This window comes from Giraffa tippelskirchi, chromosome 2, assembly GCF_054371585.1.
Source record: "Giraffa tippelskirchi isolate mGirTip1 chromosome 2, T2T-mGirTip1v1.2.pri, whole genome shotgun sequence".
Taxonomy (NCBI): domain Eukaryota; kingdom Metazoa; phylum Chordata; class Mammalia; order Artiodactyla; family Giraffidae; genus Giraffa; species Giraffa tippelskirchi.
The window spans coordinates 117,495,168-117,522,786 of record NC_137276.1 but is presented as its reverse complement, the minus strand read 5'-3'; the positions used below and the strand labels follow the sequence as shown (position 1 = coordinate 117,522,786).

At 42.2% G+C, this 27,619-nt stretch overlaps 1 protein-coding gene and 1 long non-coding RNA gene across 6 annotated transcripts in view; one reads left to right on the top strand and one right to left on the bottom strand.

Moving 5' to 3' along the window:
• SIPA1L2 (signal induced proliferation associated 1 like 2) overlaps positions 1–27,619 on the top strand; it is a 238,301-nt gene that overhangs the window by 121,391 nt on the left and 89,291 nt on the right. For all 5 annotated transcript variants that reach the window (XM_081570374.1, XM_081570377.1, XM_081570375.1 and 2 more), the window contains 3 exons: positions 4,177–5,892; positions 23,022–23,155; positions 24,916–25,104. In XM_081570374.1, coding sequence (XP_081426500.1) covers positions 4,416–5,892; positions 23,022–23,155; positions 24,916–25,104 — 1,800 coding nt within the window. In that variant the 5' untranslated portion in view covers positions 4,177–4,415. The remainder of the gene's footprint in view (positions 1–4,176; positions 5,893–23,021; positions 23,156–24,915; positions 25,105–27,619) is intronic.
• LOC145538407 (uncharacterized) lies at positions 3,207–6,151 on the bottom strand. Its single transcript, XR_014076834.1, has 2 exons — positions 4,372–6,151; positions 3,207–3,383 (listed from the first exon to the last, which is right to left on the bottom strand). It is a non-coding gene; the product is annotated as an uncharacterized LOC145538407 (long non-coding RNA).

The window sequence follows — 27,619 nt, the reverse complement described above, 5'->3', positions numbered from 1 at the left end:
TTTCTGCAGGCTACTGTTTCAAGACTCTTCTCTGAAATGTCATCCTTTTCCTATCCCTTCCATCATTTTGGGAATCATGACCAGTCAACTGCATGGCATGCTGCCCTGCTCTTGACATTCATTGTAGATTTGAGCACAGAGGATTATAAATATCTGATTAGTACAAAGAACAGAGTTGTGTACAGGTGTTTGCAGGATGCTTCCTGGATTACACCTTCATTGCTTTCAGGTACTTGCTACTAAGAGTGTGAATCCCTGTCTTTTAGAAACTTCTCAACTGCATGCTGTATGAAAACAGGAAGAAGATTAGAAGTAGGGAAAAAGCTAAAAATAATGAGAAATACAGAGAGGTCTTATGTTTCAGGCTTCTATAAGTCAGACACCTAGATCCGGGATCCTTCCTTTTTCATCTGTGGGATACAGGACAAGCAGGGTTGATTCAGTGGGATAGGGTGTCCTGTGTGTGTACACACACTTGTGCCCGTCTCTGTCTCCCTCTCACCCAGATTCTGGATTGTTCCAGAAGTCATTCCAGCTCATGCTTTAGCCTTTCATTCTCTCCATTGTTTTCTTTTTTTTTTTTAATTTTGATTTATTTATTTTTTAATTAGTTTATTTTCTATTTTTTAACTTTACAGTATTGTATTTGTTTTGCCATACACTGACCTGAATCCACCATGGGTGTACATGTTTTCCCCTTCCAGAACCCCCCTTCCACCTGCCTCCCCATCCCATCCCTCCGGGTCATCCCGGTGCAAAGCGAACTAGTACAGCCACTATGGAGAACAGTGTGGAGATTCCGCCATTGTTTTCTTTCTGCACTTTGCCCTCTTCAGTGCCTTTGCCATTCTGTCTTGACATCTGCTTTTCAAAGACAGTGATTTCAGTTCTTCCCCATGAACCACAGTACTTTTTAGAATTACATGATATAACTATTTCTAACTTACCTTACTGAAAAACAAACACTATCATTGTTTTGAGGTGTTTTATTTTTATCACAGTGTTAAAGTATATGAGTATTTTAGTAATACTTTTAAAAGAAAGGTGCCCTCTATAATTCTGTCATTAGAGATTCATTTGGGGAGCTATGGCAAGCTAGAAAATGTGGCCAGGAGTACAGGGTGGTAGGAAGGGATTTGCAGGAGTTCTGCTGGAGCTTTAGATTAAGTGTATTATTCAGTTACTCTGTCAAGAATCTTTTGACTTTGAGCACTTTGAGTTGTTAGTGGCACACATAAAACGTGTTGAGTGTACTGTGTGTGTGCTCAGTCACTCAGTTGTGTCCAACTCTTTGCCATGCCATGGACTATAACCCGCTAGGCTCCTCTGTCCATGGAATTCTTCAGGCAAGAATATTGGAGTGGGCTGCCATTTCCTTCTCCAGGGGATCTTCCCAGCTGAGAGATTGAACCTATGTCTCCTGCATTGCAGGCGGGTTCTTTACCACTGAGCCACCAGGGAAACCCAAATGGGAGCATAAAGGGGTGGTTATATTTCTATCCTCTTCAGTGGTAATCACGTTGTTTAAATTTTCCATCCTTGGATCAGTTTGGGGAGTTTGTATTTTGCCAGGAAATCTTAGTTTCTTCTATGTTTCTAAATTTGTTACTGTAGAGTTGTTTGTGGTATAATTCTTTTTCATTTAGTTTTATTTCACTTGGACATGTGTGTGTGGTCATGTCTCCTCTCTCATTTCCAAACTTGTACAAGATTATTCTTTCTCTCTTTCCCTTATTTCAGATTTGGGAAGGAGTGTATCCATTTTCTTACTCTTCAGAAAAAGCTTGGTGGAGAATGGATACATGTATATGTATGGCTGAGTCCCTTCGATGTTCACCTGAAACTACCACAAAATTGTTAATTGGCTGTACCCTAATACAAAATGGTTTTGATGTTAAAAAAATTAAAATTAATAAAATAAAAAAAAATTCCCCCTTTTGGATGTGTCTGTTTTTTCTCTCCCCATTCCATAAATTTCAACTTTTATCTTTTTTCATTCCTTCTCTCTTGGCTTCTTTTGGTACATTTTGTTATTGTTGAGGTGGTGAGCACTTATTTCCTGATTATATTTCTAGAAACATCACAGTTCGGTGTTTGGAACTGGATCCTTAGTAGGCCATGATTCTTTCTTCTGTAACAGAGATACAGATTAGTAGTAGATAATGAAAAGGAGTGTCACATTAATGCCTCGAGAATTCACATAGCTCTGTACCAACCATCAGACGTCATTCTTACCCTTTCAAATTGTGTTGAGTGTTCTGTAAGCAGAGGACTTATCAATAGAATGTATGCATCACGTAGACGCCTACTACAGTGAATCAAATACCGTTTCAGCAGAGAGCTAACAGGACAGAAGTTGTTTTCTTTCATTTCTCAGTTGTCATTTTTTCACTTTCCAGGAAAGGATTTGGTGATAATCTGAATTATAGAGGGCATAACTATAATTCAGAATCATCTGTGGTTCTTTGAAATATAGTACTTGTAAGTGAAATAGATACGATTCTTTCAGCTCTGTTCCCTCTCTGAGCACCCTGGGGAGATCCTGGTCTGTTGAGTCCACGGAAGCATCTGTCTGCTCACTCCCTCTCGGTTTCCCCATCCTAAAATATCATTATTCCCTCAGTTATGAAGCTGCCCTGGGTGCAGACAGCATGTTGTCATGCCCACTCTAACTTATTATTTTTCTCCAATGGAGAAGAAAGCAGGCTGCCATCATAATATCTGCTGTTTCTGGAGATCACCACATGGTCATCAGAAAGTCATTAAGAACCCATTGGAATGAGTCCTTACACTGTTTAGCTATTTGGAATTTTAACATTACTCCTGACTGAACTGCAGTTGTTTTTTATGCTTTGGTGAAGGCTGAGGGAAAGCAGCTAGCTATATTATACCTTTATTCTCATCATTGTTTTCAGAAGAAGTAAAAATCATTCTTTTTGTTATTCCTTATCCAGCAGCAAAATTCCTTGACAGCCATGAGTTCAGGAAATATGTAATACCTGGAAAATATTTTTGTTTAATTAAAAACAGAATAAATTGAAAAATTATTTACAATTAAAGAGGAGAGTTAATGAGGTCAAGTTTTCTACCGGCCACAAAGGTGAATCGTGTTTTAAATCTCTAAGCTTCTATTTTCCCCCACATATTTGTCAAGTTGCTATTGGCATAATGAACAAGAAAGTTGTACTTGTTTAGGCACCAGATTCTTTTTTTTTTCCTTAACATTTTATTTGATATTGCAGTAGAGTCAATTAACAATGTTGTGATAGTTTCAGATGGCCAGCAAATACCATTTTCGCAGAGAACTATCAGGCCAGAAGTTGTTTTCTTTCATTTCTCAGTTGTCATTTTTTTCAGTTTCTAGGAACGGATTTGGTGATAATCTAAATTATAGAGGAAATAATATATGTATCACATTACATATATTACATGCATGCCATATATATACGTGTATCCATTCTCCCCTAAACTCCCCCCCCATCCATGCTGCCACTTGACATTGAGCAGAGTTCTCTGTGCTATACAGTAGATTAAGGATCTGACACCAGATTCTTAGAAACTCCTGCTCTGTCAGCAGGGTCTCTGTGAGTTCCTATCTGCTTGCAAGAAAACATTCTGAAAACTCATTGTTAATGCCTGATACTGACCTTTTTGCTGCTGGACATTTTCAGTTTACCTGTTTCAGTTTAAGAATACTCAAACAATTGCATTACCATTGTGTTACTCTTGTAACTGATTGAAATGTTGTGTGGTTAACTGAGTTAAGCCCAGCTATATCATTAGATAATGTTGATATGGAGGTGAAGGGCATAGTTCCTGGCTTAGGGGAGCTTCCAGTTCACTAGTGGAGGAGACTGATCGGTAAACCAGAAGAGTATGAGAAACTGCTATGGCAGTGTGGATGCGGGTGCTATGGGAACACAGAGGAAGCACTCTTTGCTCAGATGTGGGCCCACGGTGGGAGGGTGCTGCTTGATTGTGTGATGTAAATTCTAGGCTGCCAAGTAGAGCAAGAGGGCAGAGTGTTTGGAGAGAGGAGGAATATGATGTGGAACCGTGAAACTTCCTGACAGTTTGGGGGGGACTGGAGAGAAGGCAGACAAGAAGCTGTATGGGGAATGTGTTGAACTTGAGCTGCAGTGATTGTTAATGGCTATTTTCTGTTTTTTAATTCAGGTGAAGGAAACACTCCTGGCCAGATGTCTTAAGGGATGCTGTTGGAAAGGACGGAAGTGTACAAAATTATTACAGACTGAGAAGCAGCTTGGTTTTGGGGGAACCATACTCTGAGGATGTTGTTTGCTTTTGGTTAACAAGAGGAAATACAACTCTAGAAGAAGCCTGTGTAAATAACAATGTAATTAGATTTACAGCAGTCTTTCTGGTGAGACGTGGAGCTCCTTGCCTCGGTAGACATGAGTGACCCCAGGCAGTCACAAGAAGAAAAGCACAAGCTTGGCAGAGCCTCTTCGAAGTTCAAGGATCCTCCCAGAATCATGCAGTCAGATGATTACTTTGCTCGAAAATTTAAAGCCATCAATGGCAGCATGGGACCCACCACTTCTTTAACTGCCTCCAGTTCCAATGAGAGTGGTGGTCCAGCTAATGGTACCCCGGCCGTGCCCAAGATGGGTGTGAGAGCAAGGGTGTCTGAGTGGCCTCCTAAAAAGGACTGCTCCAAGGAGCTGACCTGCAAGACCCTGTGGGAAAGCCGGTCCCAGACCAGCTATGAAAGTGTCACATCCATTATACACAATGGGCAAAATGATGGGAGCGATGGCCAACAGGAGGAGCCCCTCGATCTGGACTTCATGGAGGCAAAGTACCCCATTGGAGACATCTTCGTGCACTCCCCACAAAGAGGACTACACCCCATAAGACAGAGAAGCAATAGTGACGTTACCATCAGTGACATTGATGCAGAAGACGTCTTAGACCAAAATGCAGTGAACCCCAATACAGGAGCTGCCCTGCACAGGGAGTACGGAAGCACATCGTCCATCGACCGGCAGGGCTTGTCAGGGGAAAACTTTTTTGCTATGCTTCGAGGGTATCGGCTGGAGAACTATGACCACAAGGCCATGGCCCCTTTCGGGTTCCCCGAGTTCTTCCCCTGTGACCCAGCGATCTCTCCCAGCCTTCATGCTGCAGCACAGATTTCTAGAGGCGAGTTTGTACGCATCTCAGGATTAGACTATATGGACAGCGCCCTCCTTCTGGGGCGAGACAGGGACAAGCCTTTCAAACGGAGGTTGAAGTCAGAGTCAGTGGAAACATCCCTCTTCCGCAAGCTGCGGGCCGTGAAAAGTGAACATGAGACGTTCAAGTTCACCTGCGAGCTGGAAGATGGACGTCTTGAGAGGGGGGTCCGCCCTTGGAACTGCCAGCGCTGTTTTGCACATTATGATGTCCAGAGCATCTTGTTCAATATCAACGAAGCCATGGCCACGAGGGCGAACGTGGGCAAGAGGAAAAACATCACCACTGGGGCCTCGGCAGCATCCCAAACTCAGATGCCAGCTGGCCCGCCGGGCAGCTGTGACTCCCCGCTGGGGAGCAAGGAGGACCTCAACTCCAAAGAGAACCTCGATGCCGATGAGGGTGACGGGAAGAGCAACGACCTGGTCCTCAGCTGTCCTTACTTCCGGAATGAGACAGGCGGGGAAGGCGACCGGAGGATTGCCCTGTCCAGGGCCAACTCGTCGTCCTTCAGTTCTGGGGAGAGCTGCTCCTTTGAGTCTTCACTCAGCTCTCACTGTACCAACGCAGGCGTCTCAGTCCTCGAGGTGCCCAGGGAGAACCAGCCGATCCACAGGGAGAAGGTGAAGCGCTACGTCATTGAGCACATCGACCTGGGGGCCTACTACTACCGCAAGTTCTTCTATGGCAAAGGTAAGGACGCACCCCTGTGTGTCCCGGGTTCACTCCCTGGGGCCACTTGTGATGTGCGACTTTGTGTCAGATCATCACCATCAGGGTGTCTGAGGCCGTTGTCCACCGGGCTTGAGCTTGTTCTGTATCATGGAGCCTCCATTGTTGTTGGACTGATCCTTCCTTATTTTTTAAAAAAATTTAAAACCTTTTGGCCACACTCTGCGGCATGCTGGATCTTAGTTCCCCAACCAGGAGTTAAACCAGTGACCCCTGCAGTGGAAGCTCAGAGTCCTAACTGCTTATTGTTTGTTGTTTAGTCACTAAGTCATGTATGATTCTTTTGTGACACCATGGAGTGTAGCCCACCAGGCTCCTCTGTCCATGGGATTTCCCAGGCAAGACTGGAGTGGGTTGTCATTTCCTTCTCCAGGGCATCTTCTTGACCCAGGGATCGAACCTGCATCTCCTGCATTGGCAGGTGGGTTCTTTATCAACTGAGCCGCCTGGGAAGCCCCCTAGCCACTTGACTGTCAGGGAATTCCCTTATCTCTTCTTTAGAGATCCCCAGTTCCCTTCCTTCACTGATTCCTGGTCCCTGATATGGAAACACCTACTCTTTCCTTCTCTCGGCCAATTTGTGAGCATCACAGACGTCAGTCTCCGTTTAGGTTTACTCCGTTTAGGGTGTCCTCATTGATGAAGTCTACTGCTCTTTCATCCTCTGAATAGTCTTTTAAACTGTGAACAATGAATGCTTCTCGTTCATTTGCCTCTAGTTTTTTCTGTATTTTTCTCCTGTACCTTGGCTTCATCTTTTAAATTTTATGTCTTCACAGCTCCTACTGCATTGTTGTGCATATTGGAAGTGTTAAGCAAATCTTGTTGAAAGAATGTATGAATGTATAAATTAGTAGGATAGACAGATTTAGGTTTCTTGTGTTTTTACAAATAGATTTAAAGGTTAAGATACAAATAATTCTTTGCTATTGTTATTTTAGAAATTCTTTAAGTACATGTAATATGTGACAAATGATGTGTACTTTTGTTTGAATGTCCTTGAAGGATACATCCCTTGGAAGTCATGTAGTTGAGGACTTCCCTGGTGGTCCAATGGTTAAGGCTCTGTGGTTCCAATGCTAGGGGCATGGGTTCAATCCCTGGTCATGGCATTAAAATACCATGTATATTTTAGGATGTGTGGCACAGCCAAAAAAAAAAAAAAAAAGTACAAGAAATTATGTAATTCAGTCTTCAGCCTTTCAATGTGTCCTCAATTATTCCAGAGACATGAGAATCCACTCCGTGTCAGAGACCTACAGAGAAACGTGTTTTACACACACGCAAGTAAAACACGCGAAGTGAAGCACCCAGGGACTCTCACCCCACATTCTCAGTAGGGGTGACTTCCTTCCTTTCCCCTTCCTTCATGACATACTCTTTGGGGCTTCTTTCTCTGTACAAGGTTCCCTGCCACTCACTCTACCCTGACATTCCCCTTAGAGCGCTGAGGTGGTGGAGGTGGCCCAGCCAGCTGAAGGAGGCTCTCCTCCTCCTGTTCCTTCGTGAGTAAACCATCCTGCCACTGGCATGGATAAGTTCGAGCTGACTGCACTCTGAATTTGTTTATTATTGATTTCTGTCTTCAGAATGCTTGTCTACAGTCTGACTCCAGCTGTTTCTTTTTGGGGTTAGGTTTGGGGTTAGGTCAGTAAATACTTACTGCCAGCATGTCATTTGCATTCCTTTGCATATCTCAGTGTAGTAAGTCTAAACAATGTGAACAGAATAAAGAGCCGATGTTTTCTGTACCCAGGGTTGCCACTATCTCATCAATTTAATGTCCTTAGGATCTGTTCCATGAGATGATTTAACTCTGATCTCAGGTCGCTCCATCCACACAGTCCCTGGAGCCTTCTGAGGGACTACAAGCTTACATTTATTAAGTGAATAAATGAATTATTAAATGAATATATTTCCTCCACTTTTGCATCTAAATTTAACCGATCATCCATAATCATAATATTATGAAATCATATAAATTAATGAAGTGAATATAATGTTGATAAGCACCCATAGCTAAATAAGCAGACACTGGAATGGCGACTGGTCATATACTTTGAGTTGTTCTTGTACTGACGACATGATGGGACTGAAATAATTTTGTCAACATCTTGGTTCCCTGGCTGTGTGCCCTGCGCTCCCATCTCAGCCCTGGTCCCTCAGTATCACCAATGTGAGCTGTTGCCTTCGAGCCAGTGAACTCACAGAACCCTGGACCTTCTCTTTAGTCTATGCCAGAAATAAATCACAGCCCTCAGAATTGCTCATCCAGGGGCAGTGCGTTATAAAACTCTGCTCACGAATGCTCTCAAGGTAATTTTTGGAAAGGTATACCATGGAGAAACTGACTTCGTACTTAAGATCTTTTTTTTTTTTCAATTGATGAAGTCGATGCTAGTGATAAAACAGTCTCTTAGAATTGTTATGCCCTGAAATCCTTAGGCAGTGAGTCATGCTGGCAAATTGAGTTTAGTAAGTAGTTTTTGTGATTCACCCTTTAAAACATCAGAATGTAAAAAAAAGGATATATATGTGTTTATGTATGATGCATATTTATACAAATACTTACTGCTAGCATCTCATTTGCATTCCTTGGCATATCTTAGTGTAGTAAGTCTACAGAGTGTATCCAGAATAAAAAACCAATGTTTTCTGCACCCAAGGTTGCCACCCTCTGATCCATTTAATGTCCTTAGAGTCTATTCCAAGAGATGATTTAAGTTTGCCAGATTCTGTTAATCCTCTTAACTGCTTTTTGTAGTTTTTCTCTTGAACTCTTACTGTCACTTTCCTGATGATTAGAAAGAGCTGTCTGTGAGTGGCTTATTTTCTCCACTTTTTGATTTGCTCCTGAGGATTTTCTTGGACTTTAGAAATGGCATCATTAAACTTGGTGGATTTGAGTGTGAAATAAAACATAAAAAAGAAAAAAATCTGAGCATAGAGGACCTGTGGGTGAGTTGTAGGTCAGTGTAGGCATGTGGTTTGAAAGTTTGGGCTTGCTGGGCTCCCTCTGGTCTGTGAATGAGCCAGACAGCTGAATCCTAGACTACTGAGCAAAGCCCGCACAATGTGGGTGCCAGGCAGCCATCCCCAAGGTCCTTTGTCTTGTGCGCTGCAGTTCTGTAGCACTGGGCACCCTGACTGTTTACAGCTAATGGGACCTGGGGCCAGGAGGGAGCAGGAGGAGACAGAATCAGAGCCTGCCCAGCCCTGCTGCTCAGCTGTCTCCTGTAGCCATGAACGGTGCCTGCTTCCTCTTATATTTAGCTCTTTCCTGTGGGCCCATGTGACTTCAAAATGCAGTCAGCTACAATAGTAGCTGCTGAGGCCTTGGCTGGTCTCTCTGTCCAGCCATTAAGGACTAAAGGCAGAGGTAGCAGCCTGGGTTTCTGGTGGCCAGGTGGCTAAGGCTTCCTCTGTGTGGGAATGGAGCCAGGCTTTTTGCCAAGGACCACGTGCTTAAAAGCATATGTCTGCCAGATAAAGTGCAATGATTGAATTAATGATTTCTCCTCATTTTTGCATCAAGCCAGATTCATACCAGCTTCAGCCACTGGAATAACTCCCAACACGTCACACGTTGGAGGAACAGGGGCCCTGGGCAGGAGCAGGGGCCCTGGGCAGACTGGCACAGATAGGGAGGGTGTTTTTGCAGGTAGCTTTTTTCTTTCCCCTTTCTCTTTTCCCTTCACACAGTTGTTCTCTTTGGAAGAGAGCTGTCAAGGAATCTTTTGACACTTTCCAGAATGCCTTTTATTTTCCTTCATTATTCTTCATTGTTCTCTGTGAAACTTCATTTTCAAAAGAATGACATGGCTCCCAGTCTCTGGGAGAGGTTTAAAGACCCAAGCTGTAATAAGGCGGTGGACTCTACTGGGTAGTTAACATGAAATGGCTGTGTTTTGTGCCGACGTGTATTCCTGTGACACAGTCACTGAACAGCTTTGAATAACTTTGCAAAAGGATTTATGTAGGGGAGTGGCCTGCCATGGTGCCCTGTGGGCAGCATTGCTTGTCTGGGCAAATCCATCTGTAGCCTTCAGTGAAGCAGCTTTTTGAAAGAGCATGGGGATTGTAGCCAGCCTGGTGAATGCTCCCTAATGTCCCTTCCTTTTACTGGCGATGACCATGGTATTTTGTGTTAGGCTACTGTTTACATCATGGAACATTAGTGAACTTATGGTTTCCTCCTGGGAGCTAAGGTCCCCTGGATGGAGGGAGATTCCTGCTGTGGACTTGGTGGGAATTCCCTTTAGCTTCCCTTGGAACCCAGCAGACCCCCGGGGGCTTTGAGCCATGTAGAGCCGCTAGTCAGCAACTGGCACAGCCACTCACAGCACAGAGATGCTGTGGATTTCTGTGTGTCTTGTGCTTTTTAGGTAGTTGTGCACCTGAGAGTTACTTATGAGTTCTAAAGCTGTTCAATGCCTTAATTCAGGTCACACACACAAGAATGACTCCAGAAGGTGAAATAAGTCACTTCGGGGTGAACAGAGGTCAAATAGAAGGATAAAACTGCACCTCTTTGATGACTCAGGAGGGAAGTGAAAAATGACAGAATTGTGCCTTTGGGAGAATTGTCTTGGGAGAGCCACTTGTCTGGTTTGGGAACGTGGGTTTCTGTGAATGTGGGGGAAAAATACTAAGATTGACAATATTTATTCTTTTTTTTTTTTTCGGTTTTGTTGTTGTTGTTCAGTCATTAAGTCATGTCTGACTCTCTACAACCCCATGGACTACAGCACACGAGGCTCCCTGTCCTTCACTATCTCCCATACTTTGCTCAGATTCCTGTCCATTGAATCGGTGATACTATCTAACCATCTCATCCTCTACCGCCTCCTTCTCCCTTTGCCTTCAATCTTTCCCAGCATCAGATGTTTTACAGTGGGTTATCTCTTCGCATCAGGAGGCCAAAGTATTGGAGCTTCAGTTTCAGCATCAGTTCTTCCAATGAATATTCAGGGTTGATTTCCTTTAGGATTGCTGGTTTGATCTCCTTGCAGTCCAAGGGACTCTCAAGAGTCTTTTCCAGTACCACAGTTTGAAAGCATCAATTCTTGGGTGCTCAGCCTTTTTTGTGGTCCAACTCTCACATCTATACATGGAAAAAGCATAGTTTTGATTGTACGGACCTTTGTCAGCAAAGTGGTATCTTCACTTTTTAATACGCTTTTTTAGTTTATAATTTTTAAAAGGCATATAAATGTTGTATGATCATTGTGGGAAAAGAAGAAGAGGTAGAGAAGCAAAAGAAAGAAAACTAATCCAGTCCATGAGAGAGAATTCCTAGGAATAGCTCCTCTTTATCCTGCTAGGCTTTTTCTTTTGCAAATAAATGTATGTAAATATAACCTTCTCTATTGGGTGCTGTGGAGCTTGCTTTGGGTACCCATGCTTCCTTCATGGACACTTTTGTCATTGTGTACAGCGCTGCATTAGCATGCTAAGAGTCGTGGTCATTGATCATTATCCCCCGTGGGTGTGTGGGGAGATGCCAGGTGTTTGCCAGCCATGCCCTGGGCAGAAGAGTTAATGACTGTATTTGCTTTACTTTAAACAAAAAAGACCTATGAACTTGACCGGAGCACAGAAATAGACATTTATGTCTTACATCTATAAAACTACTCATGTAAAATATATTGATGAATATTCATTTTAATAACAGATCTTTACTTGAAAAGCAAGTTATTATAAAAATGTTTATATTTTATAAAATTTGAAAAATTATAAAAATTTAGGTCATAGCCTTCCCCTTCTCCACTTAAATGTGGGCTGTGCTTACTCACCTCCAAAGGACAGAGTGTGGGAAGAGGGGACAAGACTGACAAACACTTCGCCAGCCAGGTGATCCAGGTCAGCAACAACAGCAGTAAACCGTGTGGATGGTTTATACCCTTGATGTGATGGGAGTTGCATTTCTGTGATCTTCCTCTCCAAACACATAACCTCAGTCAATTTAGGGAAAAACGATAAACAGATCCCAACTGAGGTACATTCTAGAAAAATTCCTGCCCAGTACTTCTCAAAACTGCCGTGGTCATCAAAAAAAGGGAAGTCTGAGAAACCGTTACTCTAGAGGAGCCTAAAGAGACAGGATGACAATATCATGCGGTGTCCTAGGTAGGATCCTCAAACAGGAAAAGGACATTAGGTAAACAGTAAGAGAATCTGAGCGAACTATGGACTTCAGTTAATAATGATATATCACTGTTGGTTCATTAATTGAACAAATAAACCAAAGTATGTAAGATGTTAACAGCTTGAAAGCTGGATGAGAGGTAGAAGAGAACTCTCCTATCTTTGCAACTTTTCTGTAAATCAAAAAATTTTTAAATTGTTTACCTCATTTTTAAAAAAATTTAAGTTATAAATTCTCATGATGTATTTACAATCAGAATCGTTAAAATAAGAAAGAGAAAACAAATACTGGTTCTTGAGTAGCAACCCTACAGGTTTTTGTTACTTTATCCAACTGCCATAGGATTCTGCAAACTGCTGACTCCACTGTTTCAAATAGAGTGAAAACTAACAAGGTGCCAGTTTTGTACAGCCCTTCCTGTACATACTTGCCATGAGTATCTTTCTCATACTTGAGAGGCAGAGGATTGTCAAGCTTTAGGATTTCCTGTTTCTGCTGTCTGTACTGAAATGCACAAGACATTCCCTTTAAATTTCCCCCCTGCCCTTTGAAATCTTCAGGTTAAGGTGAGGGACTATTTGGGATGTCCTTGGTGCTGTAGCCCCCACATCTTCACTGAACTCTCTGAAGGAGGCTTTTGTGCCCTACTCATTTTTTCTTATGATTTTTGGTGACAAGTACAATGAAAGAAATATGTATCTTGTAGAAGTCCTTTGTGAGGAACTGAGTGGGTTTTACAGGGCAGACTCTGTAGTGAATATGAAAGAGTCTTAGTTTTCTGCATTTTCTCCCCTCTTCCTGGTTCTTAGGGGTCATAGTGTTTATAGTTCCATCATGTGCTTCTGAATATGACAGAGAACTTCTTCGATTTCCCCTTCCCATCTTAGATTTACAAGAGTTCTTAGGTGTAGGCAGATTGGAATTCTTTTCAAAAAGGTTGGAACTTTCTAGAAAACAGTGTTTAGCTGTTTCCAAGTGGACCAGGTGTCCAACAAAAGCCATATCCATACAACAATGTAGGGTATTTCCTGGCTTTTCCAAGGTCCATTTCTGCCCATTTGTGGAGTCCAAGCTTATACAGCTTACCACACAGCAGGCTAACAAATCAAGACAAGTTATTAGGGCAAGGAATAGTGACTTTATTCAGAAAACCAGCAGGCTGAGAAGATGGACTAGTGTCCTAAAGACGCATCTTAACTAGAGTTGGAATTCAGGGTGTTTTAATACTAAAAGGTGAGGGAGGGGTGTTTGGCTGTTGTAAACTTCTTGGTGGGAATCCTTTGTTCTTGCACCTGTCCAGGTTTGTCAGGTCGTGACATTCCTGCAACCCTCCAACAAGACAAATGTTATTCTCTCTAATCTCTATACGAATGAGAAAGTATTATATGCTTAAATGTCAGATCCTTGAACGTGGGCTGTACTGTATATGTCTGGCTGTAGGCAACATTCTTAACTTGTGGCAGAAGCAATAGGATACAAAGGTTAAAGTAAAAGAAACAGTACCAATATGAAATCAGATTTACTCTCACCTATTACAGCTTAAGACATCAGCTCTTCAACTCTGAAGGCCCTTCCTATGTCTGGCCCAGCCCTGGCCAGCAGATCTGTCATACCTCCAGCTGATCTTTCTAGGGTCTCTTTTCTATAAAAATCTTTAAGTTCCCTTATTTTTAAAACTACTCTTACCCTGATCTATGTAAATTTACCCTTTTCTCTAATGGTAATCTTTGTCATTGATGTTTTAACTGAAGAGTCATACTTGTTTTGTACATCTTCTAAATGAGCACATAGTAAAGGATTCTTCTAGAATATGTGTGACTGCTAACTCACCCCTCTTGATACCAGCTGATGATTTTATGGCAGTGGGATTGTCTTTTTCCCAATGGGCAGAGGTTTCTGTCCACTCTCATAGTTGGGGGCATATAACTGGTGGGTGAAGTGCTGTATCTTTTTTTAAAAGACTTTTTATTTTGTATTGGGGTTTAGCCGATTAGCACTGTTGTGATAGTGTCAGGTGAACAGCAAAGGGATTCAGCCATAGACATACAAGTATCCATTCTCCCCCGAACTCCCCTCCCATCTAGACTGTGAGATGGCCTATCTTGATGGAAAGAGCACAGACTGAAATCAGGTTCTTGGGTTTACATCCCAACTCAGTTTGGGGCAAATTCTTGAACTTCATTGTACCTCAGTTAATCATCTATAAAATGGGATCATAAAAAAAAAATATCTCCTATAAAGAAAGGGCTTAGAACAGTGCCTGTTACATTCTGTGCATTCTTGTCCTCCCAAGATTTCTTAAATAAAGTATAAGACTTTCCTCTAAAAAAGAACTATTATCTCCACCTCTGGTACAGCAGTTAAAGGGCAGTATTTTATTTTAATTGTTAAAAGATGAGAAAAAAGTAGAGAGAACCAGATGGGAGAGTGGGCCCCAGGGAAAGGTATCTGGTGAAGTCTGCCACTCCATTCCAAACACATTCACTTAAGTTTCACTAATGTGGCAGTTGTGGGCATGAGGATAATTTTACATATGAAATGAACCCCATGACTGAGTGATGCATGGTTGCATTTGCTTTGAATTTCATGCCTGGTGGCTTCTTTTTTTTTCCCCCTTCTGGTTTTATATAGTCACTGAGGAGAATTAATAGGGAATTGGACACTATTATATTCATATGGGTGAACTGAGTACCACCTAACAATACTACTATTCTAAGATGCAAATTTCTCCTTTAGTGGACACAATCAGCTCAGTTCTTAACTTCAGTGCCTGGCCAGTGCCTCCACAAACAGAGTTCCCATTGAGGTCCAGAGGGGCTCTTAGCAGGGAGGAATCACCCAGCTACAGTTGAGATTCAGCCTGTGGGTTACAGTTATATGGGTTCCATGTGGCAGATGGGGTGGGGTTGGGGGGCGTGGCTGGAGAAACATACATACTGTGCTGGAGAAGTCACAGTTCCCATCCACTGCAGCATCTTAGAACTGTATACTAGTTCATCGTATCTATCTTTTGGCCTCAGGAGTATTCTCAGTCAGCTACTGAGGAGTAGTGCTCTCATATTTCTCTTGGATGAGGTGTTAATACTCTAATATTTCTGTATAGCTTGACCAGTGTGGCAGTTAACTGGGAAAACTTCATTGCAGTTTGCTACTGGTATAACAAGGAAGAATAAATCTGCCCCCATGTTAGATTTGCTTCTTTTACTTTAACCTTTGTATCCTATTGCTTTTGCTACAAATTAAGAATGTTACCTAAAGCCTGGAATATACAGGAGAGCCCATTCTCAGAGGTGCTAATCTTTAAGAGTGTAATACTTTCTTATTCCTGTGGAGATAAAAAGTTGCAGAAGGGAGAATAGCATTTGTCTTACTGGAAGTCTACAGGAACATCATGACCTGACCTATGTGGACAGCTGTAAGAACAAAGGATTCTGAACCCCGAGAAGTTTACAACTAACCACACCTCTCCCTCACCTTGCATTTAAAAGTGCTTTCCTAACCCCTTTGGGGGAGTTTAGGACTTTTTGAGCACAAGCCTCCCATCTCCTTATGGCACTGCAGTAAACCTCTGTTCCAAACTCAGAGTTTTGGTTTGTTTGGCCTCACTGTGCTTAGGTGACATGAACTTATTTGTGGTAACACTGGTACAGTAAAGTTGGAAATTAGGGTCTTTGGAACATTAGGTCTCAGAGTACCTAGAATCTTATTAAAACCCACCTACCCTGTATTTGTTTAGATCCAAAATTTATTTCATTCTTTGCCCCACTTAAAAAATTACTGGACAACTACTCCCCTCAGCAGTGGCTGGCCCTCTCAGCTTTTATGCAGAAACTCTTTCTTGCTCTTGTAGTATTTTCTTTCTCCTTCACATTCTCATAGCAGATAATACTAAAATTTATACCTTATCAAAGGAATCCATTGGCAGCTACCTTACTTCCCAAGTTACACTTTTTATTCAAGGCTTTCTGAAAATTGTGTCTTCTAAGATGCCATCCTTACATTCAGGACAGGTTGGTTGTCTCATCTTTAAGTTGTGTTCATTTTACTGTGTATGAGTTGATTTTTACAATTTAAATCTTTACAATAATGTCATCATCCTTGAGTTGCCTTATTTTTTTTAACTTTTTATTTTGTATTGAAGTATATAGCCAGTTAACAACATTGTGATAGTTTCAGGTGGACAACAAAGGGACTCAGCCGTACATATACATGCACTCTTTCTCCCCGAAACTGCCCTCCCATCCAGGCTGCCACATAACATTGAGCAGAGTTCCCTGTGCTATACACAGGTGCTTTTTGGTTATCCATGTTAAATATAGCAGTGTGTACATGTCCATCCAAGCTCCCTAACTATCGCTGCTCCCCATCCTCCCTGCTGGCAACCATAAGTTTGTTCACACCTGAGTTGCTTGACATGAAGGAGCTCTAAAGCCAGACTGCCTAGGTTTGCATCCTAACTCAGTCACATGAGCTTCTGACTTTGAGCATGTCATTGACCTCTCAGCTTCAGTATTACTTACTGTGAAATGGGAATACCTGCTCATAGGTATGGAGATGAATGAGTTAATTTATGTAAGGTATCCTTAATAATGTTTTTTTCACTGTAATACACTGGATTTTTTTTAGCTTCAGTGATGCTTTGGTTAAATTTTGGTCAAAAGAGCCTTCATATAACCAAAAAGCATCATTTTCCTCATCAAATTTGATAATTTAACCCATGAAACATTAGCGGGGAGTTTGAGGTTCCTTGAGGTTCTCTAATGACTCTTAATGTTATTATCTGCAAAAGCAGATCCTGTTGTTTTCTTCATTCATTCATTTATGAATTTGTCATTCCTTATTCATGTCTGTATAACTCTTGGAACAGAGGAGGTGATTAAACAGTGGTTTGGAGGGGAAGATGACAGAAGATACATCACAGGTAGGAGTGTAGACAACAGTCACCTGCACCCATAGGTTTAACCCAGATAGGCAGTGAGCTGACAGTGAAATCATCAGCTGACTATTGAAAGAACACAGAACCATTAAAAGAAAGCTTTGCTGTGTGTACTAACCACTGCAGAGGGAAGGGGCCTGACCCAGTCACTAGTGGTTCTGGTGGACTTGCTGCTGGCACCGTGACCAGGGTGAGAAACCTCGTGAGGCAGAAGCACAGGGCTTCTCTTACGTGCTGGCCTCGGGCAGCCTGTAGAGTTGGGATCCTCACCTCTTCAGTCCATGAGATGAACCCAGTACATCTACCTTCCAAGATTTGACAGTACCTGAAAACAGCCTTTGGACTAAGATTCCACATAGCCCTTAAAAAAAAAAACAACTCTTCCAAATTAGAATTTTTTCTTTTCTTTACTGAACAAAGTGCACCAGAGAGATGTGCTGAATCTCATTTCCTACTCTGAAATCTTGTTAATCGATTTTTTTTTAATCTGGCCTTGTATTTGCATGATATGTGGATTTTCATCCAGCTCTCCCACAGTCTTTTCACGGCTTCTATTCTGCCAAGGAAGGATTTTATTTGATTCTCTCTTGAAGCAATTTTATGGAAATCAGGTGCTTGGGATGAAGATGGGCCCCTTGGGTGAGTCGCTCATTGTCCTGTCCCACAGAGGGCAAGGCTCTTGTGATGCACATGAACAGCTTGAGCTGTCCTGAAAGGGACCAGGTGTCATTTGAGAGGGTTACCTTGGCTCCCAGGGAGCACCTCTCCTGCGCTTATCTTCATGATATGTGGAATGCCCTATATAAAAGCTAGACAGAGTGCTCCAGTGTGCAGCATAAGATAATATTATTTCCTTAGAAACACATCCAGGTAACCTGCTGTATTCCTTGGTGAAACTGAAAGCATGGAGAGATTCCTTAGAAAATAGCTGCAGGGACTCAGAACTGGTGAGTCCAAAGGTGTGGTGGTTGTACATAGCAGAAAAGTCACCTCTCTTTGCATTCAGAAGTGTGTGTCTGCACTGCTATATTCAAAATGGATAACCAACAGTATAAGTATAGCACATGGAACCCTTCTCACTGTTATGTGCCAGCCCGGATGGGATGAGGGCTTGGGGGAGAATGGGTTTATGTGTACGTATGACTGAGACCCTTTGCGGTTTACCTGAAACAACCACAACATTGTTCATCAGCTGTACCCCAACACAAAATAAAAAGTTTGAAGTTTGGGAAGAAAAGATAGTGTGTGTCTGTGAGAGATGGAGAAAAGAGTCAAAAACAAGTGTGGGGCATGGCTTGGAAAGATAGACACAAAGGAAAAAAATGTTTTTCTCACTAATTTGCCGCCTTTGGTGGAAAGGATAATATACACATTAAAAAAAAATTCCTGATAGAAATTACTCAGTAAAATATTATATATGCCACTGCTTTCTTTAAAAGACTATCCTGAATGTAATATAACCTCTGATTACAGATTAACTTTTTGAGATTAAAAGTATGAATCTCCTTCAGTTTAACTCTTAAGCTGTGTTGGGCTCAAAAATCATAATGCCCATAATGCTGTTCATTTTATGTTTGCTCTCTTTTTGTTTTTCACTGAGTTTTTTGTCAGTAGGATTCCTGCCTTTAACTATAATGCTTTTCTCAGGTTATTGATGATACATGTATTATATATATATTTTGGAGTGTGGGGTGGGGGAGTGCTGAGGTTAAGCACTACCCAAGGTTATTAAGTAGGAAAGCTCAGATTCAGAAACTATCAGGCTCATTAGACTTACAGATGCTCATGCTAAGTCACTTCAGTCATGTCCGACTCCGTGTGATCCCATGGACGTGCCAGGCTCCTATGCCCATGGAATTCTCCAGGCAAGAATACTGGAGAGAATTATAGATATTTAAGAGTAAATGAATTCCGGGGTGCTAGTTAAACTTGGCAATTTGAACATACATATTCTCTCTCTCCCTTCCAAACACTACTAAAAAACTGATGGTGAAGGAGTACAAAAAGGGCATGAAGCCACAGAGGAGCAAACTAGGAAGGTGCTACATAAGGCAAGGCATGCCACAGTTAACTGATGAGCAGGATGGTGCTGCAGGTTGGAGGATGACACCTCCTCCAGCGTTGGAGGGCAGTGTGTGGTGGTGATAGGCCATCAGAAGATAGTCTACTGCACAGGGCAGGTTGGTGGGGTTAGCTGTGGTGGAGTCTCCTCCACAGGGCAGGTTGGTGGGGTGAGCTGGGGAGGAGCAGCCTGCAGAGAGCTTTGGGCTGCTTCTTAGATGCTGCTTGAGTCAGTGCCAGCAGTGACTGCTGCCTCCCCACCCAGGCTCTGGACTTGGGTCACCGCTGTATCCCATAGCCAAGGCTTCTCCCCAGTCATGGCCTCCCCACCTCCACCTGAAAATATTAGAACTAATAAGTGAAGTCAGCAAAGCTTCAGAATACAAGATTAATGTACAGAGATCAGTTGCTTTTCCATAGATTAATAATGAACTACTGAAAGAGAGAGTAAAAAAAAAAAAAATCCTGTCTAAAATTTCATCTGAAAGAATAAAATATTTAGGAGTAAACTTAACTCTGAAAACTATAAAACATTGATGAAGGAAATTGAAGATGATACAAAGAAATGGAAAGATAATCCTGTGTTCTTCGATTGGAAGGATTTTGTTAAAATGGTCCTACTATCCAAAGCAGTCTACAGATCCAATGCAGTCTTTATCAGGATACCCATGATGTTTTTTTATAGAACTAGAACAGATAATTTTAAAATTCCTATGGATCCACAAAACCTCCTAAATTACCAAAACAATCTTGAGGAAAAAGAACAAAGCTGGAGGTATCACCTCCCAGACATCAGATTATACTACAAAGTTATCGTAATCAAAACAGCATGGTACTGGCACAAAAACAGACATATGGATCAATGGAACAGAATAGAGAGCTGAGGAATAAGCCCACACATTTATAGTCTATTAATTTATGATAAAGGAGGCAATATACAGTGGAGAAAAGACAGTCTTATCAATAATCGGTGCTTGGAAGACTCGACAGCTGCATGTAAAAGAGTGAGCTGAGAGTGTTTGTTTCCTAACACCATCTGCAAACATAATTCAAAATGGATTAAAGACCTAAATCTTGCAGACCATAAAGCTCATTGAAAAGTATATAGGCTGAACACTCTTTGACGTAAGTCATAGCAGTATTTTTTTGAACCTGTCTCCTGAGACAAAAGAAATGATAGCAAATGTAATCAAGTGGAACCTAATTAAACTTAAAAGCTTTTGCAAAAGAATCCATTGACAAAACAAAAAGACATTCTACCATATGTGAGAAAGTAGCTGTAAATGATGACCAACAAGGGGTTAATAATGAAAACATATAAACAGCTCATACAACTCAATATGACAAACCAAACAGCCCAATCAGAAGATGGGCAGAAGACCTGAACAGACATTTTTCCAAAGAAGAAATACAGATAGGTAATCAGCACATGAAAAAATGCTCAACGTCACTAATTACTAGAGAAATCAAGGTAACAATGATAGATCACCAAACACTAGTCAGAATGGCCATCACCTAAAAGTCCACAAATGGGATATGTTGGTGAGGATGTGGATTAAAAGGGAACCCTCCTACACTGTTGGTGGGAATGTAAACTGATACAGCCACTATGGAGAATAGTATAGAGGTTCCTCAAAAAACTAAAAATAGAGTTGCCATGTGATCCTGCAATACCAGTCCTGGGCATATACCTGGAGAAAACTATAATTCAAAAAGATAAATGCACTCCAGTGGTCATAGTAACACTGTTCACAATAGCCAAGACATGGAAACAACCTAAGTGTTCATCAGCAGATGAATGGATAAAGAATTGGTTCATTCTTTATTATTCAGCCATAAAAAAGAATGAAACTCTGCCATTTGTAGCAATGTGGTTGTACTTAAAGAATATTATGTTTAGTGAAATAAGTCAGAGAAAGACAAGTAATTATTGATTGGTATGTAGAATCTAAAAAATAAAACAACCGAATATATATAGCAGAACAGAAACAGACTCAGAGATATAGAAAACAAACCAGTGGTAACCAGTGAGGGGAGGAAAGGGTAGAGGGTCAGGGTAAGGGATGAAGAGATGCAGACTGTTTTGTATGAAATAGATAATAAGCAACAAGTATATATTGTACAGCACAGGGAATTATAGCCATTATTTTGTTATAACTTTTAATAGAATAAAATCTATAAAAATACTGAATCACTATGCTGTATGTCTGAAATGAACATAATATTGTAAATTAGCTATACTTTTTAAAAAAGGAAGTTGAAAGCATGTGAAATCTTCTTGAACCAGGGGTTGAACCTATGTTCCCTGCATTGGTAGGTGAATTCTTAACCACTGGACCACCAGGAAAGCCCTTGAATTTCTTTTGATTCATGTCAAAGGTTTTATCAAATGCCTACCAAGAAACTGATTTGAGCATTTTTGCAAGTAACTTCTTGAAATATGTTCTTAATGCATCAGGCTGTTGATAAATAACTCATTATTGGTAAATAATTCATTTTTTGCAATGTATTTTTAATTTCACCGAAGTTGTACATGTTTGTAACAGTTAACCAGACTATTATCAGTACATAATTTACAAGGATGAGGTATCCATGAAAAACAAAGACTCACTTCCTATTGTATAAGCCCAGGACTGAGGCAGTAATTCACCTTTTTAGTCCCTAAAATAGGGGGCTTGCTGCTTCTAGTCCTGACTAGTTCAAAAGGAAATTATGTCAGTAAGTATCTCATTTGGTTACAAGTAAAAAGTAAATGATCTGCCTTTGAAGATGTAGCCAGTGTTGATTAGTGGCTTTGGATGAGTGATACAAGTACTGTTTTTCTTTGTTGAACTTAACCTGTTTTCTACTTTATGAAAAACATTCCTTATTCCTTCAGAAATTACTGTGGCAGAAGATGTTAGCATAACCCAAAGCCTATGGAATACCTATGGCTTTTTTCAAGCTTACAAACATGTGATAGAGCATGTTTCTTTCTAACTGAAAACTGTACATCAGAAAGATTGGCCCAAGCCACTAAGGTGACATTGAAAAGGGATAAAAGTAAAAAAGGGGGAGGTTGTTAAAGTGATTCAGCATATAGGGTGAAAAAAAGCCAGTTTTAGAAGTATGCACCTTGGAGAATGGACTGGGCAGCAGTTCATTAAGAAATAAATGAATAAAACCTGAGGCTTTGCATGGACCACTTGCTTAGCATGGATTGTTGGTATGAAGGTTTGCTAAAATCGAGAAGCAGCATGAATAAACATTTGGGTAATTGCACCCTCTGTGTTGTATGGGTTGGACTACATCTGAGCGTTGTGTTAAGTCTGGGTCCTTGCAGAAGATGACACTTAAAAAGTGTGGTTGGAGTGAAGCTTTTATACTTCTTTCAGCAGAGCTCACTTATGCATCCAGAAGGGCTTCTCTCAGAGCACTGAGCTTGCCGTCACTGGCAGCATTCAGACTGGAATATATGCTTCATGATGGGGGAGTTTTTCTGGGTTGTGACCCCATGGCCAAGACCATGTCTGGCACACAAGTGTTCTGTGAGTAAGAGACTAATGATCATCTCTTAGGAAGAATGTCCTTGGAGGTCCTATGCCAGGTGCCTCATAGTCACCTACCAGGTGAGCACTCAACCCAGTGCTCTGTGCCATTCTAGAGCACTGCATGCTGGGATGGGGCGGGAGATGGCAGGGGGTTCAGGAGGGGGCATACATATGTATACTTGTGGCTGATTCATGTTGATGTATGGCAGAAACCAACACAATATTGTGAAGCAAGTGTCCTCTTCCAATTAAAAAGAAAAGTGCATCTAAGTTGGAGACAAAAGAAGTGATCACATTTGTGGGAAATCCTGCACTAGAGACACTGGTGCATCTTCTAGACTAGATGCACACGTTGCAAAATCCCCATCCTCTTCCTGCTTCCTTTCTTCTCATGCCACCACTTTCTCCATCACAGAGCATCAGAACTACTTTGGAATCGACGAGAACCTTGGCCCTGTGGCAGTCAGCATCCGGAGGGAGAAGGTGGAAGACCCCAAGGAGAAGGAAGGGTCCCAGTTCAACTACCGGGTGGTTTTCAGGACAAGTGAGGTACTGGGCGCTCGTGGTGTCTGTCCTGGGCTGGGCCTCTGGGTCGCTGCTTGGATTGTTTCCCATAATGTGTTGCTTTTATTGTCGATGTTGATCATACCAGTTAAGATGACTGAAAGGGCTTACACTATTTGGTTCTGAGTGAAATATTTGAAAACTTGTGATGGATGTTAAGTGGCAGTGATGTTACTGTCACCTTACAGGACAGAAAGGATAAAATCATCAGAATGCAAGGTTCTTGGGCATAAGGCAGAGGACAAATCTGAACTATATGATTCATGTCAAAATTGAAAAACAACTTTAGAATCAAATGCAGAAAACCAGGAAGCTACCCATGAGGTGAGTGTTGGCTTAGCCTGTCTCTGGGTCCAGGAGCTCTGTGGACCCACACTTCCTCCCATCAGCAATGAGGTTACTCCCCCACTGGTCTTGCTTTGAGTGAAAAGTGTGACTGTTACACAGATGGCTGATGCACGTAGATGGGAATGTTGATTTATATAAAGAACCAGCTCTGATTTGCACTGTAGTTTTTCTCCTCTTGACCATTGTAATTGGATGGGAATGTGTTGGTCACACAGTCCTGAATGTGTAATTTTGGTGACTCCTGGATCTAAGTTCAGAGACCCCCTCTCAAAGGCTTTGCCCAAGCCTAGTACTCAGTGTCTGCTTGCCTGTGCATTGGTATTCTTAGGACCCAGGTTCTGTGCCATAAGTAGGAGAAAAAAGCCCTCTCTGAAGATGGCATATTTTAAAAGTTATGGACCTGTGCCATCCAGTTCAGTAGCTGTTAACTACAGATGGCTATTTAAATTTAAGGGAATTGAATGAGAAGTATGGTTCCACTGTCACACCTGTAACAGGTCACGTGCTCCACAGCCACTTGGGGATGATGGCCCCTGGGTCAGCCAGTGCAGCTGGAGGACGATCTCATCACTGCAAAAAGTCATGTTGGACAGCGTGCCCTGGGCACTGTGCAAATGCTAGGCGCCACTGTTACCTCCATCATGGCTGCTTTGTACCAAGAGTGGAGGGTAGGAGCGGGGTGGGATGAGAACCAGGCCTCTAGGCTGGCAGTGCGGCTGGGTTTCCTTGCACATTAGACCTGGGATTAGATTTGTTGTGTCAGAATAGTGACTCCATGCTGTCACAGCGTGTTTGAGGACATATCGCAGATAGGGAGGAAGCACCCGGTCGGGACTTCTTGGACCTGAATCACCTGCCCCTAGGGGTCTCAGAGTGGCCCCACCCAGCCTCGGGCATTGTCAGCAGTGGGAAGTTAAACAGAAGAACAGGAAGAGTAGAAGAGAGAAAAAAATAAGAAAACAAATGAAAAGGAAAAATACAAAAAGGAAAAATAAAGAGTAGAAGAAAAGAAGATGATGGACCATGGGAGAAAGGAAAGGGAAGGATGGAGGAGGTGGTCGTGACTGGCCCAGCCCTGTGGCTCCTGGCCACGGTACTGTTGGTTCTGACTGTGGTGGGTGTGTCGTTATGTCTGCCTGTTGGGGCATTGCCACCTCCTCCTTGTGCCCTGAGCACATCTGGTTATGCCAGCCCCACCCAGCTCCTTCCTGACTTCTGTATACTTCTGTGTAAAGACTGACTGATGAAGGTTGAATCTGCTGCTTCATATTGAGAACTGTAGTCTCTTGTGCTTACTTAGAAAAGAGCCTTCCCTTTCTTCCTCTATTTTTAAGGCAATTGAAACATTATGCTTTGAAGAGTCAAGGTTAACTGAAGTGTCCTATTTTGCCCCACAGCTGACAACGCTGAGAGGAGCAATTTTGGAAGATGCCATACCCTCTACTGCCAGGCATGGGACTGCACGTGGGCTCCCGCTCAAAGAAGTTCTGGAATATGTCATTCCTGAGCTCAGCATCCAGTGCCTGAGGCAAGCCTCCAGCTCACCCAAGGTCTCAGAGCAACTGCTCAAGCTTGATGAGCAAGGGGTGTGTATCATGTATGAGACTGAAGGGTGTGACGCTTGGTGTCCATGGTCCTGAATGTTTCGGAGTTTTCCCATCCATCTTCCTTTTAAGATTATTTATTTTAACGCCTTAAAGCATTTTTTCTCCAGTTTTTCCCGAATGTACCTCTGTTACTAGTTAAGATGCCTTCATTATTAAGTAGTGCATGTCCTGCTGAGTTGTACTGTTTTTTTTAAAGATGATTGTGTACTTGTTTTTTTTTTTAATTATTTATTTATTTTTGGCTGTGGTGGGTCTTTGTTGCTACACGGGTTTTCTCTAGTTGTGGCCAGCAGGGACTACTCTCTGGTTGTGGTGTGAGGACTTCTCATTTTGGTGGCTTCTCTTGTTGCAGAGCACTGGCTCTAGGCACAAGGGCTTCAGTAGTTAAAGTATGTGGGCTCAGTAGCTGTGGCTTGCAAGCTCTAGAGTACAGGCTCAGTAGTTGTGGCTCAAAGGCGTAGTTGTGGCTCAAAGGCTTAGTTGCTCTGCAGCATGTGGAATCTTAGTTCCCAGACGAGGGACTGAACCCCTATCCCCTGCATTGATAGGCAGATTCTTATTCACTAGACCACCAGGGAAGTCTGTGACTTGCATTGTTTTTATCAAGGTCTGGTATGTCCCAGCCAGCAGGAGCAGATCTGGTTCATGACTATTAGAGATCGCTGGTATCTTTCCCCAGGGTTTTTGTAGTTGTTGTTGTTTTTAAATTTATTTATTTCATTTGTTTATTTGGCTGTGCCTGGTCTTAGTTGCTTAATGTGGGTCTGTGATGTGGCATGTGGGATCTAGCTCCCTGACCAGGGGTCAAACCCAGGCCCTCTGTGATGACAGCATGGAGTCTTAGCCACTGGGCCACCAGGGAAGTCAGTCCCTAGGGTTTAAAGAACTCACATTGGACCTTTCCCTGAACTAAGATTTATTGTTGTTTACTGTGTGCAAAGCATCAGGTTTATGGATGGCAGTGAACAGCATGCATCAGGAGAATCGAGAAGCTAAGACCTGGTCCTTACCCTTGGGGAGATCACTGTGACAGAGAGCACAAAGGCCCTTGTAAGGCAGAATGTGGCCGTAATGGGTTTGAAGAGGCAGCAATGCGGTGTGTTCCGGGAAGAGAGGAAGTAACCTCTGAAGGAGGTGGTGTTGTGACTGGGCCTTTAGATTTGAGTAGAATTCCAACAGGGAGATATGAGTCCTTAGCTCTTTTAGAAACTATGCCTCTTTTCTTTACAAGGAAAGGGCACATACAGGGAAGATGAGAGTTAAAACAACAACAATAAGCATAGGAGAGTGAATGCCGGGCTAAGGCTTCTGCACTTGATATGGGAGGCAGTAGGAAGCATTGAAGGTTTTCGAATGGGACATGACATGCTGGTAGCTGTGTTTGAGGAAGATTATTCTGGTAGAAGGGAATTGGGCAGTCAGGTGAAGGTAGAGCTTCATGGTGGCCTGGAGCTCAATTATGTGATTATTGACATCATCTGGGAGAGACTGATGGACAGGATGTAGATGCTGGCCCAGAAGATGGAAAGAAGTCTTTTAACTTCAGATGCAGGATAATTTGTAGGCAAAACTGAGAGGTAGGTGCCCAAGTATATGCAATTTGTTTTTAATGAGTGGATTTGTGTTTAATTCCCTCATGGCTTAAACAGTTAAGAATCTGCCCAGAATGCCAGAGACCTGGGTCAGGAAGATCCCCTGGAGAAGGACATGACAACCCACTCCAGTATCCTTGCCTGGAGAATCCCATGAACTGAGGAGCCTGGCGGGCTACAGTCCATGGGGTTGCAAAGAGTTGGACACAACTAAGCTACTGGCACTTTTCACTTTTCTTTCACATGCTTTAAACAAAAGAAAAAGACAACTGTGAAGTCGTTTCAGAATTTTCCAAGGAAAATTCTTTGGCACATTTTGGAGGGAAGATGTGGTATTTCCTGGTTGACCCAGTAACACTCATTGTGTTGTATTGGTGGAGTGTTTGATACTTGGATGGCTGGAATTCTAAAAGAGATGAAGTTGTAATTGTTCTAGCAAATTAACAATGCATTCTCAGCCAGAGGAAGCAGACTCCATGATGTTCAGAATGGATAATCCTGAGATCTACCTTTCTCAACATTGAGGCCTGACATATTCAAACCAACAACTAAACCTGAGTAGTTGACTTCTAAAATTGCCAGAAGCATTCACCATGATTATCGCTAGTAAAGTATGTGGAGTGTATGTAATGGCCGTGGGCAGTTGAGGAAATCCTGTTGTCATGAAGGGGCAGAGCAGGTGTGTTGTGTGTTACTGCTGGTCTGGGAACTCGGGGTTCAGGTGGGCTTGGTGTGAAGCATTTGTCATTGAGCCGAACTTGGGTCTGCTTGCCTGCATAAAGTCAAGCCAGGTTGTAGTGAAGGTGAGGGCAGCGTTTATTTTAAGGAAACCAGTGCATCCTATAGTTCCAGTTATTTCAGTGCTTTTTCTTTTGCAATTATATTTATTTGACTCTATTATA